The sequence below is a fragment of the Anabrus simplex genome, chromosome 3 (assembly GCF_040414725.1).
Source record: "Anabrus simplex isolate iqAnaSimp1 chromosome 3, ASM4041472v1, whole genome shotgun sequence".
Classification (NCBI taxonomy): domain Eukaryota; kingdom Metazoa; phylum Arthropoda; class Insecta; order Orthoptera; family Tettigoniidae; genus Anabrus; species Anabrus simplex.
In genome coordinates, this window is record NC_090267.1 from 40,000,298 (window position 1) to 40,020,949 (window position 20,652).

At 39.0% G+C, this 20,652-nt stretch overlaps 1 protein-coding gene across 1 annotated transcript in view; it reads right to left on the minus strand.

The window, feature by feature from the left end:
* Positions 1-20,652, minus strand: part of Pi3K68D (phosphatidylinositol-4-phosphate 3-kinase catalytic subunit Pi3K68D) — a 432,551-nt gene that overhangs the window by 230,498 nt on the left and 181,401 nt on the right. The window contains exon 14 of the mRNA XM_067142437.2: positions 1,547-1,694. Within this exon, the coding sequence (XP_066998538.2) occupies positions 1,547-1,694 (148 nt within the window). The remainder of the gene's footprint in view (positions 1-1,546; positions 1,695-20,652) is intronic.

Below are 20,652 nucleotides of genomic sequence, written 5' to 3' on the forward strand. Positions count from 1 at the left end.
GAGCTATCTCGTACTTTCTTTGCACAGTGCAATTATCAATTTGCTCTACCTCTTCAATAATGTCGAGCTTCTCTTTAGCTCTCAATGATCTATAATGAAAACTCATACCAGCCATCTTGAACTCATGCTACTAAACTGATGCCACACAAATGATGGCACCATTCTCTCTTGTGGCAGGAACAGAGTTGCCAACAGAGTAGGCAGAAAAATATAAACTTCCAGATTTAGGTATGTCAGGAGCACTGTACCAACCTTGATGCAAATAATACCGGCACCTATACTTTTCCCTGCCAAATTTTGAAAAAGATGTGTGAAGATTATTCACAACTTTAAAATGCTATTTTTTCACTAGTCAATTGAATTAATCTGAAGTCAAAGGGAAATGGTGAGTTAAATAAAATCTCATGTCTAGAATGCCCTACTATTACAGCTTTTGAAAAATACGGTATTAACCCATACGCACACGTAAGCGGACCGGTATGCTGCACGGCATTCTCTCGTATAACATCATATCCCAGTGCTATTATTTGTGGGTGAAAGCATTTCTGGTTGAAACTCTAATCTAGATACCTCGACTGAGGGTTTTCTAGAATCCCTGCTCTCTCTCTGTTGTTCGGATTCAGGCGTGAATTGATGTAATTATTACTGATAGGTTGATCAATGTTTTGTTGTCGTGAAGATGGCTTCAAAGAAACACACATGCGATCAAGAAAAGCTCAGTAATAACAAAATTCAAAGTCTGCCTGATGTTCCAGGTTCTAATTTCAGCAGTGAACCTGTGAACCTCATTTTGTTTTTTCACATAATTTATCCAATAGTGGAAGTGATTGTGAAAGCAATGTTAACAAAGAGGGTAAACAGCATGTAGAGTGGAACTGGATATATGAACAAAATATTCCAGTTATTAATACCTTTTTAGGAACAAGTGGAGTGTGCCCTACAAGTGGAATTTATGAAATGTAAGTAGGAAATTCATTTTCAGACAGTACTTAATGACCGTATAGTAAAGTTTTATATCTGATTGCAGATGAAACCAATAGGTATTGCAATACTGATCTAGAATTTTTACTGATGAACTTGCATGAAATGTCTGTGTACATGTCATATTTTAGAACTGTTATGCCATGTGCTAGGTTCCTCGAACTGGGTAAATATTTACTTTGTGGAAAATTAAAGATTTTATACGACTTGCTTGAAGTTTCATTTCTAATTATTGTTCAGTTAGTGTACTAGGATGAATTGCGTGTCATTTCTGAATCATATAAAACAGGTCCCATGATAATATTTGCAGGAGATCATCCACACTACTGTTTTAACCGAAAGATTGGAACACCAAGGCTGTATACTTGAAAGATGGTGGATTCCTAGCAATGTCAGTGTACATCGTGGCTGGGTGCATATGGATTAAATCACTTCCATTTCTTTCTCCACTAATTTCATAATCCAGCAGAAAAATTACAATATAGACTTGTCTTGCTTTTATATACATACTACAAATTTCTCAGAAGTAGAAGAGATCATGAAATTATAACTCTTGGTCTCCAACCTGGCATATGTGTCAGACTGAGTGATATTCTCCAACAAAGCTTGCGTGTTACGATCCAAGCTAAAGAAATCATATTTTGGAGCAGGCACTTCTGGACTGAGAGGTGGTGGAAATAATACCCGAGCTCCATACTCAGGAATTTCTACCCCTGAAACATAAAAATAAAGACATGATTTAACCATTTCACAAAATTAACAAAATCATTGTAAGATATTTCACATGGAATGTTATAGAGGAAGTGACAGGAATATATAGGAACTTCAGCATAAATCTCCAGACCTATTTAAGCCAATTCTCTCCATTATTAAAAATAAGAGAGCAGTATTAAAGGTTTAAATGTACAACAATGTATTTGCAAGGCATGGAAATATTCTTGTAAGCACAATGGAGCACAACCTCAACAATGAGCACAATCAGGAAAAAATGATGGTCATTATTCGGACATCTACTCATGACACCAGAAAATAGGACCATCAGGAGAATTATAGGAAAATTGTGGAAGAGTAAGAACAACATTGGCCGGCCCCGCGGTGTAGGGGACAACGCATCCGCCTGTCACCCGGCGGCCCCGGGTTCAATTACCGGCCGGTTCCGGGGTTTTTAATTGTAAATGGTTAATATCTCTGGCCTGGGAACTGGGCGTTTGTGTCGTCCTTAACGTTCCTTTCCTCACATTCAACACTCTACACTTCCGTAATTACACTTACACGCAGGTTCCTATCATATGGTGAAAGTAGTGGCAAAAGATCTGCAGAGGTTGACGCCATGAACAAATATCATATTAAAAAAAACAAAAACAAACACAACATTAGACAGATTACAGAAATCAAGGAAGAAATGAGGGAACTACAAATTAATTAGAACATTTAAAAAACAAAACAGACAAAATCAACAAACTCAAATGAAAACCCCTTCTATAAAACTGACTAAAGTCGTCCAAAACAGGTCATGAAATCTAAATAAAAATGAAAATAAATAACATTATACAATAGCAATGATAATAAGTATAAGTTGGTTCTATGTCAATCACAGGAATTTCTTATAAAGATTTCTTCAAATGTTCGGGTATATTTTCCATCTTGCTGAAAAATATTTAGACTAGGAAGGCCTTTTCTTACTTTTAGCTCTAAATTAATTTTGTTCAAAAGAAAGACACTTGACAGAATGTCTTATTGAAAAGACAAGAGAAACAAAGATTTCACTACTGATGTCAGTACCGTCTTTCATCATTGTGTTTCTGCTGAAAGAGACGATCAAAATCAGTAGAAGTCATTGATTCCTACCGAACAAGCTGGATTTCACAAAAAACGAGACTGCAGCGATCAAGTTCTTGCCCAGTCTCTAGGTAGGAAGTTGGTTTTAAGAAGCACCTCAAAAGTGTTTCTGCCTTCCTGGATCTCTCAGCAGCCTATGACACACAGTCTGGAGAAGAGGAATTCTCCTCAAATTTATAAAGGCAGTTCCTTGCCTTAAAATAGTCTCACTAATTGACAATATGCTGAGTAACAGGCTATTTCAAGTTCTAACTTAAAATGTTAGGAGCAGGTTGCATACAATCAATAATGGTCTACCATAGGGATCTGTTCTATCCCCTCTGCTATTCAATTTGTATATTCATGATCTACTCGAAAATCTATCTCGCAAATTCATCTATGCAGATGATATAAATCTTACTGTTCAAGCTACCACCTTTTTTGATGAAGCTGAGGATATATTAAATGCAGATCTTGGGAAGATGGACGAGTACTTCAGAAACTGGTAGCTTCAGCCACGTACCTCAAAACCTGAGGTTGCCACATTTCACCTTAGTCACCTACAAGCAAACTATCATCCTAGAGTGAAGTTTAGGAATCAATACCTAAAGCACAATAGCTGTCCTAAGTACTTAGGTGTGACATTGGACAGGACACTCACCTACCGAAAACGTATTGGAAAAATGGCTGCAAAACCGAAAAGTCGTAACAACATACTTAGTAGGTTAGCTGGAACATCATGGGGTGCTGATGCCAGTACACTGAAGACTACTGCTTTGGCTGTTGTATGTTCCCCAGCTGAATATTGTGCAGGCATTTGGTTAAATAGCTCTCACTGCTAACTAGTGGATATTCAACTTTGCCAGACAACGCGTAACATCTCTGGTACTCTGCGTTGTACTCTCTCCCAGTGTTTGCCTGTACTATGTAACATCGCTCCATCCCATCTTAGGAAACAGCAAGCTCTTGTTCGCCTGTGGTGGAGGATCATGGAAAATGCTCTTCCAATTCATCATGGTGTTAAACATCTTTCTAAACTGAGACAAATCAAGAAAGCCAGCTTACAAGACGGCTGCAGATCTTATGTCAACCAGGTTCAACCTCCAAAATGCCTGGAGAGATGAATGGTTAAACTCGACACCTTATGACCTACTTTCAATCAGTGATCCCACTACGAGGCTTGCTGGCTTTAATCTACCTCGGAGAGTCTGGTCAAGGTTAAACAGGATTCAATGTGGTACTGGTCGAACTGGTGCAGCCCTATATCAATGGGGTTGGATAAATTTTCCCCAATGTGATTGTGGTTTTGAATTGTAAACCATCAAGCATATTGTGCAGGAGTGCCCTTTACATGCGCATCCCGGCTCTTTGGATGAACTCCACTCAGCATCTCCAGAAGGAATTAGATGGATTGCAGACCTTTCTATTCATATTTGAAAAGTGGTCCTAATGCTGTAAATTGTATACTGTACTGTATATGTAACAATATAATTTAATGTAATTCTTATTGTCTTGTAAGCATCATATGCTAAATAATAATAAGAAGTAGAAGTGGTATATAAAATGTTCTCCTCTCAGAAGTTTTACATAATTTTTAGGCAGACACCTTTTGTGGAATAGCTATAGAACTCATACTTTTCACCATTAGAGAATATTAACTCAGGAAAAAGCTAGCTTAAAAATGCTGTAGTTAGGAGCACATGATAAAAGTAAGGCACACATATCAAAGGGTGAACCCTCACCCTGCTTGCCAAGATTGGGCAACCAAGGAAAGCTGAACTATTCTGCTCACCCCGGTGCTTTGATGAAAACAAAACACTTCTAGCTAGGCAAGAAAGGTTTCATTACAGAGATCTGCTGCATATGCTTTTCAGCAGTATATTAAATTCAAGAAAGATATTTGTTTCTATTTCCTCACAACATTTTTTTGGAAAGCTCAGATTAGCTTGTCTACTGTCAGACTTTGCTACTGGGATTTGCATGAAGTTTTGATTTCTTCATAAGGCAATCAATTTAGTAAGAAGGACCATTTTCTTGGTCTAACATTCCCATAATTTAATTCTGTGTAGTAACTTGGGCTTTTCAACTAATATTCTTTAAATCACTATAACAATGATTATTTTTGAACAATATCCTCCTTATTCAATACCTTAGAGTTAATGTGAATCAAAAAAACCTAAAATTTCACATTTGTCACCACTATACATGTTTCACTCCCAAAGGGAACATCATTTAAAAATTTCTTTTTTTTCAAGTTGCTTTACACAGGTTATAAACTTCATGGTTCTGATCCGTATTGAATTGCAAGTACAATGTAATTATTAAATTAATGTAGTAATGGTCCACCTTTCAATACTATAATATGTAATATTCTAAATTACATTAATTAGGGACTAGTTTCGGCCGGGGCTGGCCATCTTCAGCCTTAATGTAAAACACCTAATAACTAAACAAATGTACATGCACACAATCGACATAAAACAAATGAAAACAAATATATACAAAATGACATTAAAAACTGGGATGGAATTATGAATAAATCTGAAAATGAACTAGGTTCTAACATCTTGAGTATGTTCATCATTGAGAATAATTTCAAGTATTAATTTATATACACAAAACTGTTAGTTCTAATACTGCTGGGAACTGGTAAATGTTGATCCTGTAGTTTGTCATCAATTCTATTTGTGTGGTGTTAGCTACTGCTGTAAATAACCACTAGCTGACCCCCAGCAGTATTAGAACTAACAGTTCTGTGTATATAAATTAATACTTGAAATTATTCTCAATGATGAACATACTCAAATTGTTAGAACCTAGTTCATTTTCAGATTTATTCATAATTCCATCCCAGTTTTTAATGTCATTTTGTATATATTTGTTTTCATTTGTTTTATGTCAATTGTGTGCATGTACATTTGTTTAGTTATTAGGCGTTTTACATTAAGGCTGAAGATGGCCAGCCCCGGCCGAAACTAGTCCCTAATTAATGTAATTTAGAATATTACATATTATAGTATTGAAAGGTGGACCATTACTACATTAATTTAATAATTACATTGTAAGTTGCTTTACAGTTCAAAAATAATAAAGGTGTTCACTATATGTGTTATTGTATTTATGTAACCACTTTAAGTGGAAATAAAGTATTGAATAGGTGGACTGGCGAACGCCTTTATTATTTTTGAACTGCAAATTCTCAATACGGACCAATAATGAGGTTTATAACATGTAATAAGTTGCTTTACGTCGCACCGACACAGATAGGTCTAACACCAATATAAACGGTCCGTTACTGGACATTATAAACTTTCCAGCTAACTCATTCTTGGTTGCCAGCGTTTCGCCCTTGCGTGCTAGGGTGGACTCGTCAGTGGGTACCTAGCACACCTACCAATATGCTGGCTAGTGCACACCGTGGAGGCCACTGCGTAGGCTACTTGGAGCCACCGGCAGTGCCAATGCACTAAGAGACTTTGTCTCATTACCAAAAACCGATGCCTGCTTGGCCATCAGATGATATAGATGTTGATTCCCATAGGGAATCTGAAATATTTGTCCCGAATGAGTAAATTTATAACACCAATATAAATGGTCCGTTATTGGACATTATAAATTTTCCAGCTAACTTATTCTTGGTTGCCAGCGTTTCGCCCTCGCGTGCTAGGGTGGGCTCGTCAGTTGGTACCTAGCACACCTACCAATACGCTGGCTAGTGCACACCATGGAAGCCACTGCGTAGGCTACTTGGAGCCACCGGCAGTGCCAATGCACTAAGAGACTTTGTCTCATTACCAAAAACCGATGCCTGCTTGGCCATCAGATGATATAGATGTTGATTACCATAGGGAATCTGAAATATTTGTTCCAAATGAGTAAATTTATAACACCAATATAAATGATCCGTTATTGGACATATTTCAGATTCCCTATGGGAATCAACATCTATATCATCTGATGGCCAAGCAGGCATCGGTTTTTGGTAATGAGACAAAGTCTCTTAGTGCATTGGCACTGCCGCTGGCTCCAAGTAGCCTACGCAGTGGCCTCCACGGTGTGCACTAGCCAGCGTATTGGTAGGTGTGCTAGGTACCAACTGACGAGCCCACCCTAGCACGCGAGGGCGAAACGCTGGCAACCAAGAATGAGTTAGCTGGGAAATTTATAATGTCCAATAACGGACCATTTATATTGGTGTTATAAATTTACTCATTCGGGACAAATATTTCAGATTCCCTATGGGAATCAACATCTATATCATCTGATGGCCAAGCAGGCATCGGTTTTTGGTAATGAGACAAAGTCTCTTAGTGCACTGGCACTGCCGGTGGCTCCAAGTAGCCTATGCAGTGGCCTCCACGGTGTGCAATAGCCAGCGTATTGGTAGGTGTGCTAGGTACCAACTGACGAGCCCACCCTAGCACGCGAGGGCGAAACGCTGGCAACCAAAAATGAGTTAGGTGGAAAATTTATAATGTCCAATAACGGACCATTTATATTGGTGTTATAAATTTACTCATTCGGGACAAATATTTCAGATTCCCTATGGGAATCAACATCTATATCAAAAGATAGGTCTTGTAGCGACGATGGGACAGGAAGGGGCTAGGGGTGGGAAGGAAGCGGCCGTGGCCTTAATTAAGGTACAGCCCCAGCGTTTGCCTGGTGTGAAAATGGGAAACCACGGAAAACCATCTTCAGGGCTGCCGACAGTGGGGTTCGAACCCACTATCTCCTGAATACTGGATAATGGCCGCACTTAAGCAACTGCAGCTATCGAGCTTGGTGGGTCATCTTCAGTAGAGTGCTAAAATTGACATTACATACTCTAGTTAAAAACATTTAAAACTGATGCGAGAATGATATTATGAATGTTCTCATTAGGAAAATGTTTACGTTCTTATGGCGGGTCCTAGTGTTTACAGTGCACTATGTCTTCTGGTATGGGCTAGAGCAATCTTGTTACTTTCATTGATCTGTCTCAGCTTTATCCTTGGCTTTGACAAAATGAAAGTGACTGAGGTATGAGTGATGCTAGTAATGCCATTCCTTCTGTAGCCAGTCCCTGCTATGAATGGTGTGAAAATATTGCTCAAAGGGTCGGTTGGTGCATGCATTTCAGTGGGCTTGGCAGACTGATATGTAATAGCAACTTCTGGCTCGGTGAGGAAAGCAACGGGAAACTACCTCACTCCTCATTTCCCTAGTACGCCTCTTCAGTGATGCCTAGGCCATCTATGACAGCTGATGGCAGAGCTGTTGAGGATCCAACCAGCCTTCGGGCTGAGGACTAAACATACACATACATACAAGGTCGTAGCTTAAAATCTTCTGTATGCACTATTGTCTACTTGTCGCGATGTCCTCTTGATGTTATCATTAGTTTCAAGTCTACTAATTGGACTAGGCGGTATCTGATTAATGATTGATATTATGTCATTTGGTTTGCTGCCAACAACGATTATCATAATTGCATAATTCTTGGTGGTATGATTGTCAGTAATTGGAAAGTTAAAGTAAATTGAATGCCAAAGAAATGCAAAAATGTAGTATCATGTGTTTGTGAGTAACAAAGTTTTGACAAACCTTCTTTGCCCAGTTGAACGATGTGTTTACATATGTGGTTTTGTGCACTCTAATACGGTTTATCATGTGCTGTAGGCTCAAGATCTTGAGGAGGAATGGCTTGACGTGATTGGTTAAAGGAATTGTAGGCGGAGCATGCGAAGTTATCATTGGTTGGTGGGACGGGATCTTTCATTATTAGATGTATATCTACAAAGTAGAGGAATAAAAGTTTCATATAAAGAATACAATTTTTCATTAATTTCATTTAAAATGTATTCAGGGTTAATATACTGTTCTATGTGAATATATATACCAAGGACAAACTGTCCCCACTTTTACATCCTGGGGTATACGAAATTCCCTGTACTTGCAGTAAGGTATACATCGGACAAACATGCCGGTCCACTGGTACCCGTATCAAAGAACATGAACGTAATATTCGTCTCAACCAACCAGACAAATTGGCCATAGCTGAACACGCTCTATCGTCGGGTCATGATATGTTCCAAGATGCTCAAGCTCTTACCCACACTAGACACTACAGGTCCAGAATTATACGGGAAGCTGTGGAAATACGTAGAAATCCTAACAAATTCAACAGGGACACCGGCTATCAATTAAGTAATACCTGGTTGCCAGCCATTAAGAATTTACGTAGGTAGTTCCCTTCCCGGTCCCTTTCCTATTATTTCATCTCGGTGTTTTCCAAATTCGTACGTTCCTCGTCGCCAGATGTTTCATTCCAGGTTTGTGTCTATACCATACACCTGCCAATGTCATGCGTTATGTGAACCGCTTAGACTGATTGTGATGGTTCGGTCAGCTTCCCCTTCGAAAGCTAGCGTTGCCACGTCCTGGGGGGCCACCTGGTGGCGAATGAAGGTGCCATTTTCCACTTCTATTATAACGTTCCAAATTTAAAGTGTCATTGTTTAAGAAGCCTTTCTCGTGGACAGTCAAGATTTCTTCTGAGGATGCAGGGCACAGTTCCCTGCGAAACGTTAAGAATTTCACCTTATTTTCTTGACACGGCATAAGCCCAAAAGCCTAGACAGTATCATGTCTAAGTACGGGCCGTGAAAGCATTACTGACAAAATATATATGTTCTCTAAGATATTGAGTAAGGGGTCTTTTAGTGCCAACTAATAAACTTTAAGTCTCTAACGACTGACTTGTAATAATGGTTGGATTCCTTCATATGCATAATTATGACTGAGAAACGGTTATATCTATCAGCATAGTGTTCTTGGTATCTTATTGCAAAGGTTCTCCCAGTTTGACCAACATACAATGCTTTTCAGGATTGACAACTGATTTTATATACCCCTGACCTGAGACAGTTGTTGTTATGTGGAACCCATACCCAGGGTTACGGGCGAAGACCTTAACGGCATCTTTGGCAGAGAAGGAGACCTTTGGAATGGCAGAGATGGCGGATGAGGCAGCCCATCTTCCCTGGGGATAATTACAATAGGACACCACGGCCTTGTGGAGAAGAGGGATCTTCAAAGGCTAAGGCAGTAAACCCCGAAAGAAAATTCTCACCTGTATTAGGCCTATCAAGTCAACAGTTGAGTATGAATATACTGCTTTCAAACCAAAAACAAGCCTCAGATGGAAGAATAAATTAAATACCGGACATGACAGTTCTTTACAAACCATTATTCACGTCATTATTCCGTATTGAAAAATAGCTGATTACAAAGTTTATACAAGGAGTAATTTTAATACCACCTATTCAATACAAATTTATTCCACTATAGTGTGGTTAAATACACATGGAAATTATCAGAAATTTCTGATAAATTTATTCCACTATAGTGTGGTATAAATTTGTATTGAATAGGTGGTATTAAAATGACTCCTTGTATAAACTTTGTGATCATGACAGTTCTTCTCGTACCGTCCGAATTTATGATGGACAAAAGCCTGATGCTTATCGGAGATACCAGAAGACACAAAACCCTCCCAAGAAAGAGCGACTGAAAATTGGTACACTCAATATCCTTACTCTCACCAACAAATATGAAGAACTTGTGGATCTTACGGAGAGGCGCAAGCTCAAGATATTGGGATTGAGTGAGACAAAATGGAAAGGATATGGGAAGAAGCCCTTGAGAAATGGATATGTGCTGTACTGGAGTGGGAACAATGATGGATCCAAAAATGGAGTTGGCTTCCTCCTTCATAAAGATACAGACACACAGATAGATGTCAAATATGTGAGCGATAGGATCACCCAGATGAGATTAAGCGTTGGTAATATACATAAAACTCTCCCGCAAGTATATGCACCGCAGACAGGATGTACCACAGAAGAGAAAGAACAATTCCTTATCGAACTTGAGGAACAAATAACAGAGGAGAACACAATTATGGGTGATCTGAATGCCCAAGTTGGTAAAGAAAGATTAGACTGTGAAAACATCGTTGGCCCCCATGGCTATGGTAACAGAAACTCTGAAGGAGAGAACCTGCTTGATTTCTGTGTGCAAAACAACTTAACCATCCAGAACACATGGTATCAGAAGAAGGACAGCCATAAAATAGCGAGATACAGCTGGGATGGAAAGCTCAAGATTATGATCGACTTCATCATCACTAATAGAAAAGCGGGTCAGTATGTTACAGATGTTAAAGTCATACCCAGCGAGTGCCTAGATAGCGACCATCAGCTATTAATTGCTGACCTAAAAGGTGTTCATGTGTCCAAAATTAAACAAAAGAAAATGCCAAAGATTAAGACATGGCTGTTACAGGACATGGAGAAGAAAGGAAACTATGAAGCAAGGATAACAGCTAAATTACCCAAAACTGAGAAAGAGGGAGTAGAAGGAGAATGGTCCTTATTCAAAGAAACCCTTGTAAAAGAAGCCATGGAAATTTGTGGAAAAACAAGTGCCACACCAAAAGAGAAGGAAACACCTTGGTGGAATAACCGAGTGAAGACAGCAGTAAAAGATAGAAATATACTGAAAAGAAAATTAGACCTCGAAAAACAGAAAACAGACGAAATGAATTAGAAATTGAACATCTAGCACAGAAATACCGGGGAAAAAAAAACTGGCTGTAAAAAGACTGATCCAGGAAGAAAAGGAAAAGTGCTGGGATGACTTTACTACAAGGATAGAGGAAAACTGTCAAGGAAGTAGGAAACTACTATACAAAATAGTAAACAGTAAAAGAAATGAAAATATAAACATCCCTGCACTGAAAACAGATTATGGTAGCTTTAATACTGTGACCGTATCGTCACAGTGAATATTGATTTCGATATATATAATTGGGAAAGAAGTAGGCTTGAAGCTTCCTTTGTGAGGATGCTGGTGGTTGCATCATACTGCGCAACCCTTCTCGCCATAACGGCGCCTAGAGCACGAAGTCGATGGCTCAGAAAACCCCCGAACTGAGCGTGCGTCAAGAAAGAAGGCGAAGAGGAACACAGTTTTTGACGACTCTGCCTTGAAAACAAATGCCATCTTACAGTAGAACCAACGTGAGGGGGTGATTTCAGAGGTGTTTTCGGCCTAATAACGTTTAATTTAGCCAGGAAGCACATATCAGAGCAATTAGAAGAATATTGGATGAATGACAAAATTATAAACCGAGGTAAAAGAATGTCGTCTAGGAAAGTGCGTCTAAATGAGATTACGTAAGTGGCTTGGCGTTATGACGCTGACTGGGAAACCAGATGTTAATGGGGATTTCCCTCTCCCACTCCGATTCTATACAGATAAATTACCACAAAACCACTGATCGTTTCGGGTTCTGCATAATATTGAGTACTTATGATCACCGGGCCACACAATTCGGCGCATAGCTGATCTTCACAAACCTTATGATTCAGGAGATTTTAAAATTAGAGTGGGGACAAGATCCCTGGAGCCACATCCACACCAAGTCTGTCCATATATGCTCGCACTTTCGAGGGTGAGAACTAGTCCAGAAGCAGTCTCTGGGGTAAGATGACGGCCGGTCAGTGAGCGGAATTATTGTTCCTTTGTATTGTAAAAAGTGAACAAAAACGGGAGCGTAGCTCATATTATATCTCTTGTGCAGTGTCAAAAGAGAAAGTAATTGGTCGGTAGTGCTGTGTGCACGACATATCGGCCGCGAAGCAGCCAGTGATTACGCGAAATTACGTGGTACATTATGACTGTGTAATTAGTACACTACATAGTATCAAACTCCGGACGGAGAACACTAATTTCAAACTAATTTCCCATAGCAGTGAGAAACCAGGTTCAGGGTATCGGATTTTAATATTTGAATCCTTTGTTTTTAAAAGTAGACGTGTGAAAAGGGTACTATAAAATTCACGTTAGAGTATGAACAGAAGTCAGGACAAAATTGTAGCACTGAATGACGGGGAAGTGATAGAAATGCAGAAACAGACGAACTAGACAGGATATCATGATAAATACAGTTAGCTAATGTCACAGCAATCTGAGGGGATGAACTATTGCAGTGATGGTACCGTGAATGTCCGTCTTAGCTCATCAAAGTGAAGAAGACTAGCTGATTCAGCCGTTGGAATTATCCACACGTGACTTTTGTGTGTCAGAGAAAGGAGAAGTGAAGTTTATACCGTAACGTGCGAGGAAGGAGTTGTGTCAAATCTGTGTGAAATATATTTTCCAGTGATTCCAATACCAACATTATGGATTACGCAAGAGCCGTCGAGGGACATTAGAACCCAGGACTGTATGAGCCAGCGCCATGGAGTAGGAGCCATCGGCGGGTCTCTGGAGACCCGGACATGCGGACGCAGCAAACTGTTGAGTACTAAGCTATGATTTTTCCAATGCTAATATTTCCCCTCCCTTGTAAATATGAAACAATTTAAAGATAGGGTTAAGACAATTATAATATTAAATTGATAGGTTAGTTCGCTTAGAGTGGTCAGATGGGTCCATTTACAGTCTATTTAACTTGAGAGTATTGGGGAAGGAAATGATCTAGGAGAAATTGTATGTAATTTGGGGACCCCTTTTAGTTACTGCATGAGCATGTTATTTTATTTGTGTTTGCGAGTGCTGTCAAGGAAGGGGGGAAGATAAATATGAATTTCAGCAGGTTCATGTGTAATACTCTATCTGAGTGAGTGAATAAAGGAGTCAGAAATGTCGGATGATAGGATCCTCACCAAGTGCCTGAAAATATATAAGTGCATTAGTTGCAGCACTCTCTTTAATATATCACTCAGTAGATTGAGGTGCATGTTAGAATAAGTTTTTGGGCTGTATATGGATGTTGTGTGAAGAGTTCTGTGCTGAGGTTCGAATATCCGTCCTCCCATACACTAGCTAGGCTACATATGGTAAGGTCAATTTATTGTTTGGTAATTCCTTTTAAAAATTATATTTTATATTATTATTATTATTATTTTTATTAATTTGATCGGATGTTATATGCCGATATATTTTTGCTTAATGTTAATTGCTGTCAGGTACACACTCTCGCCTCATTGGTCAGAGAATTAGAGAACATTGTTATTCGGTTGTGAGCTGAGGAAGGTGTGGTGAATTTTACGATGATGAGAACGTTTACTGCACTCCAGACCCCTGGAAAGTTGAGGGGATTAGACATGATATAACGGCTTAATTTGAGAGATAATCCTTGGATATAAAGAAAATATGTGATTTGAGCATGTATACAGTGCATCAGTTCAATTGTATGAATTTATTGACCCATCGACTTCCGATAAGGAGTGTGTGATATGGGCTACTGCCCCAGTGTGCAAGGAGAGAGGTCACGGGCCGTGATTTATTACCCCGGGGGGGAAGAGTCCTTGTGAGAAAAGCGAGCTGAGGAAGCCGCCTGGCCAAGGAATTGGTTTCTTTCTAACGTTGTGTTCTTCTGTGAGAATAAAGACAGAATATTTTAAGTAATTACCACACCCGCCACAAGCCGGGACTAAAGCAATGTAGAAACATTTGACTGCTATATCACTTGAGACGATAGCTAGGGCTTGACTGCAGCGTCCCTGATGGAGACGGCCACACATCTTTGGTTCGAACCTAGAGCACTATGAGAACGGCAAGACACACAAGCAGCGGATCTTATGAAACAAAATACAGCCATTATTTTGTTTTGTATGTGTATAATATGTGTTTCTTTTTCAGGGTGTAAACATGTGTTTAGTTAATTAGTGTTCCATTTGTAGCTAGACTTCGTGAAAGTCCATTGATAGTTGCTGTCAATGATGAGTTCCGATCATGGTTATGTGTATAGTTTGGTTCAGTAAATGAGAGATTCATAACCGCTTTAACCAGATGCATGTGTAATATTTGTGGGAGTGAATTGAATTACCGGAGCATTTGCTCACTATTTTCCCATTTGATTTATTTTTAGCTATATTCTATTGCAGTAAATTTAAGTTAGGCGGCCACTCTAAGACGAAAATTTTTCAGTGTTAATTATATTTTAAATGTGTAATTTGGGACTTAATCCCATGGAATACTACGCATCTGGAAAGTCATAGCTTATAACTGTAAATATATGAGAGTTATTAATTTTTGTTGTTTGTCGTACTCAACAGTTCAATTCAGCGGGGTGATAGATCGAAATAAAATGTAGTAAAAATTTATGTTTGTAAGAAAATTCAACCTTTTCGACGTATTCAAATGAAAAGGATAATAACACTCAAGTTGTTGATTTATAAAGGTATGATTTCTTGTATACTCAAATTTCAACAGCGAATATTTGTAATCCACATAGAGACGTGTTTGGAATCTGGATCAAAACGCTGATTTGAATGGCAGCACGGACTTTCCGATGCTTAACGAGTGTTTCGTATTTGGTAAATTTTTAATCTAACAAGGTTGTTGAAAATAGTGTATATGTTTCAACGAGCACCAAGTAAATGTTTATAAAAAGTTATCTGTGCCTATCTCAATCAAAAATTAGCATCCATAACTTCTTCTGTTCATTTTATGCCTTTAAGTTAGTTGTAAGATATTTTATTTTTATTGCCGCGAACGCTCTGCGCCCTCGTGGGCCTGGATTCAGATCTTAGGAACAGGAGAGTAGCAGTGAGCTTGCTGTGCCCTAAGAGCATTTGTCGTCTCACGTGAGTGGATTAATTATGAAATCCTGGTGAGGCGACATTGTCACTAGGCCGATAAGGTCCCTTGGCTGTCACCTTCTGTAGAGCATGGTCTCATGTGTTCATGACCCGACAGGGTTACCTGTATACCGTTCACATGGTCCCATGAGCTATGGGGGATGATGGGAAAGGTCCCAATACAAACAGAGGAAGGGATCAGGGATGAAAAAGAAGTACTTCAACATGCTGTTAAATGGAGATGGGGGCAACACCACCACCAATGATTGTAGTGTAGATGAAGCCAAAAACAACAAATACTCATTAACATGGCTTGAGGTAGAAACAGCACTAAAGAACATGCGAAATGGGAAGTGCCCAGGCTTTGATGATCTCAGCTCAGACATGATAAAGGCAGCTGGAATACCGGGCTTGAATTGGCTATATAGAGTGTTATCAGTGATTTGGGAAAGTAACAAAATTCCAGAAGATTGCAGTAAAGGAGTCATCATCCCACTGTTCAAAAAGGGCAACCGACGGAAATGTGGAAATTACAGATGCATCACGCTGTTGTCACACTCACTGAAGCTGCTGGAAAAGATCATAGAAACAAGACTTGCGAAGACAGTGGAACCTTTGCTTGAAGAAGAACAACACTGGTTCAGGAAAGGTCGAAGTACAGTGGATCTTAACTTTGCAGTAAAGATGCTGACAGAAATGTACTGGGAATACGGAAGAAATCTTGTGACTGCATTTGTGGACATTGAGAAAGCATATGATAGTATTCCTCGAAACAATATATGGGAATGTCTGGAAGACCTAAAGGTGCCAAAGTACTTAATTGACAAAGTCAAGATGCTACACCAGAAGTGCTACAGCTGTGTCCAGATAGACAACGATCAAAATGGTTTGAAACAAAGAGAGGTGTCCAACAAGGAAGTGCTCTCACCACTCCTGTTCGTAATAGTAATGAACAAGGTCATCAAATCTATCAAGAAAATGGACAGTGAACCAAACGTCCTGGTATTTGCTGATGATCTGCTTTTATGGGGAGAGACAGAAGCTGAAGTTCAGAAGAAACTTAATGAATGGAACAACACATTCAAAAATTTTGGACTGAAGATGAGCAAAACAAAGACAGTGGAAATGACCATCAACAGGGAAGGAACAAGCTCAAATATATTTCTGGAAGGAGCAAAAATCGAATCAGCTTCCCACTTCAAGTACCTCAGAAGCACAATCTCGAAAGACAACACTGTTAGGCAGGAAATACTCAGGACACAGAAAGCATCGAACTTCTACAGTCAAGTCAGAAATCTTCTCTGGGACTGCAAAATACCACAGAAAGCGAAAACAATAATGTACCACTCTCACTTCATACCAATTCTCACGTACGGTTTAGAGACATGTACCCTACTAAACAAAGACTTCAGTAGAATCCAAGCAACTGAAATGAGATTCATTAGAACCATGAACCAAACAACCAGAAAGGACAAGATCAGAAATGAAGTGAATAGGAAAGTAGCTGGTATTGAGGTTCCTATTATCAGTGTCATAAAGAAACGCCGACTTCAGTGGTATGGGCACATAATGAGAATGAACAGGGAAAGACCTGCCAGAAAATATTTTGACCTTAATCTCGTAGGAAGAAGACCACAGGGAAGACCAAGAAAACTTTGGATAGAGGCTGTAAGATCAGATGTGGAGGAGAAAGGATACAAATGGGAGGATGTACTGGATCAGAAGATGTATGAAGACAGAAGGAAATGGTGAGCGCTTGTACACCACACCTGGGAAACTGCAGTTGGGAAATGATGATGATGATGATTATTATTATTATTATTATTATTATTATTATTATTATTATTATTATTATTATTATTATTATTATTATTATTATTATTATTATTGGCATATGAATTGAATAGAACACTTGAATTGGTGTTTTTAGTTCTATAAGCTATTATGCCTTGTCTTTTGAAAGTGTTGGTAATTTGATAAATAATATTACTGTTGAATGTGAAAGCGGCATAAATCTTGTCTGAGGTCGTATCCTTGATTAAAGTAGTGTTTGGTTTATAAATTTTATTATATATTTTGTCTATAAACTGTTTCTTATAACCGTTACCATCAGCTATGGTGTATATAGACCTAATTTTGTCTTTGAAATCTTTGCAAGATAAAGGAATCTTGAAAGCTCTATGTAACATGCTATTATACACCCCTTCATTATGGGCTCCTGGATGTGTTAAGCTTTGTTTAATGGTGTTACTGGTTTGCATTGGTTTTCTAAATATTTTAAAGGATAATTTATCATCGTTTCTACTGTGAATACTGTTAAGGTCTAATTAACTGAGCAAGCCCTCATTTTCGGATTCTTTAGTGAACTTTACATGTGGATCTATCTCATTAAGATAATTAAGGATATTTTCGCTGCCAGCAACTTGATGGTCTACAATAGTAAAGACGTCGTCTACAAAGCATGCCCAATAAACAATTCCTTTAAGTGTGCAGAGAATTTTGTTCTCTTCGAGATAATCCAAATATATACAAGGCGTGATTTTTAAGTAAGGTCCGTTTGAAAATAAGTACACAACGAAAGGTTATTTCAAAAAAGTAAATTTATTTTCAGAAAGTACATACTTCACTCTATTTTTCGACATAGTTGCCAATTTGTTCAAACCCTTATCATCATCACTTATCCAAACTTCAGGCAGCTGAAATGATTTTCCTACGCACTATGATCCAGAAAACCAGGAAAGACAAGATTAGGAATGAGAAAATTAGAGAAGAAGTAGGAATAGATGATTCTCTCCTCAATAAGATTCAGATATCAAGACTGAAGTGGTTTGGTCACATGAAGAGGATGCCAGTAAACAGAACTGCAAGGAAGGAATTTGACAGAAAGATAGAAGGAAGACGACCCGTGGGAAGGCCACGAAGGAAATGGATAGATTTAGTTAAGAGCGATGTACTGCTGAGAGGTCATGATTGGGACAAGTTGGTGGAGGAAGAATGGTACAAGGACAGGATGAGATGGAGGAGGCTCATATACCACACCCGGGAAACTGGAGATGGTTTAGGATGATGATGACTTATCATACCTCATAACCAATTTTAAAATACCCTCTTCATATAAACTTTCCGCCTGCTCCGATAACCAAGAGTTCACTGCCGTTTTCACATCGTCGGCATCATTGTAATGGTTGCCACTGAGGAGATGTTTGGGGTGGAGGAACAGATGGTAATCGTTCGGTGCAAGATCAGGACTGTAGGGTGAGTGGTCTAAAACTTCCCAGCCAAAACTGTCCAGTAAATCGCGGGTCTGACCTGCAGTGTGAGGTCTTGCATTATCATAGAGAAGGACAATTCTCTTTGTCAGCATGCCGCGTCTTTTGTTTTGAATCGCTCTGTGTAGCTTTCTCAGGGTTTGGCAGTATGCTTCTGCATTGATAGTAGTTCCTCGTTGCATGAAGTCGACCAACAAAACACCATGCCAATCCCAAAACACCGACGCCATGATTTTGCGCTGGGACAGAGTCTGTTTGGCCTTCACTTTTACAGGCGAGTGTGTGTGTCACCATTCCATGCTCTGTTGCTTCGATTCGGACGTGATACGCGAAACCCATGTTTCGTCTCCAGTTACGATCTGACTCAACAAGCCGTCACCTTCTTCATCATAACGAGTCAAGAACTTAATCGCACACTCAAATCTTTGGTTTTTGTGGTCCTCTGTTAGGAGTTTCGGGATCCAACGGGAGCACAGTTTCCTAAACTTTAGATGTTCAGAAACAATGTTGTAAAGCACTGATCTCTCGACACGTCAGGAAACTCGTTTGAGAGACCTGTTATTGTGAAGCGCCTGTTCTCAAGAATCTTTGCTTCAACTGAAGCCACCAAATCGTCTGTAATCAAAGAAGGGCGACCGGAGCGCACCTCATCATGGACGTTGTCATGGCCACCTTTGAATTGTCGTACCCACTTACGCACTTTGCTTTCACTCATAACAGTATCACCGTACACTTCGCAAATCTGTCGATGAATTTCTGCAGCAGACAGGTTCCTTGCTGACAAAAACCATATCACTGACCGAACCTCACACACGGCGGGCGAGTTGATAGTCTTAAACATTTTGAAAGCACACAACAGAACCGTACAGGTTAGCTACAGAGCTGAAACTGGGCACACTTGTTCCCGAGGCATGCTGGTACACGACGCACGTGTTCGTTGCGATATGCGCACGAACTACTAGTGTCTACAACAAAACGGACCTTACTTAAAAAACACGCTTCGTACCAGCCAAGATTCCGGAGGCTGGTGCTCTCATTGGTAGGCCTTTCTGCTGATAAATTATGTTGTTAAACGTAAAATAATTAACAGAAACAAACTCCACTATGCGTATAAATTCTTCTATTTCTTGTTTACTAAGCCTGCTGTGTTTACTTAAATTGCTTTTTATAAATTTAATCATACTACTGATGGTATACTTGGATACATATTAGCTATGTCGAAGGAATGTACGGTGTAATGAGGTGAAATGTTCAAAAACTTAATTTTGTCTACCAATTCTATTGTGTTTTTAATTGAAGTTTTTGCTTGAAAATGATAATGAGATCTAAGGAACTTTTGTACAAATTGAGACAGCTTACAAGTGGGGCTTCCTCTAAAATTGATTATAGGATTGATGGGGGCACCAGCCTTATGTATCTTGGGTAAGGCTTTAGCAGAAGGTAACCTTGGATTCATATTTGTCAGTTTAGATGTTTCATTATTATCTAACAAAAATGTGATATTCTTTCATAAGTTTTTGAGGTCTCTTTGTATTCTAGAAGTAGGGTATTTTTTGATGACCAGAAATTGGTTCTCGTTGAAAAATGCATAGGTTTTATTAATGTAGTCGTTCTTGTCCATAATTACCGTTGCATTCCCTTTATCTGCCTCGGTAATGAGTAAATTGTCTTTGATTTTCTTACAAAAATTAAGAGATTTTTAATGTAATCATTTCTGATAGTCCTATTTTCACCGGCTGTATTCAAAAGTTTCTGTAATTTATCTTTAACTTTGATTCTGACCTTGTCTTGTTTATTTATCGGAAGCTTCGTGATAGCAAATTCTTTTTCGGTCAAAGTATTAATTAGGACATTCTTGGAAAGAGGTATTTCCGAATTATGTTTGGGACCTTTACTCAATATGTCAAGTTCTGTTGGGATGAGATTAATACTACTAAGATTTTCTACTG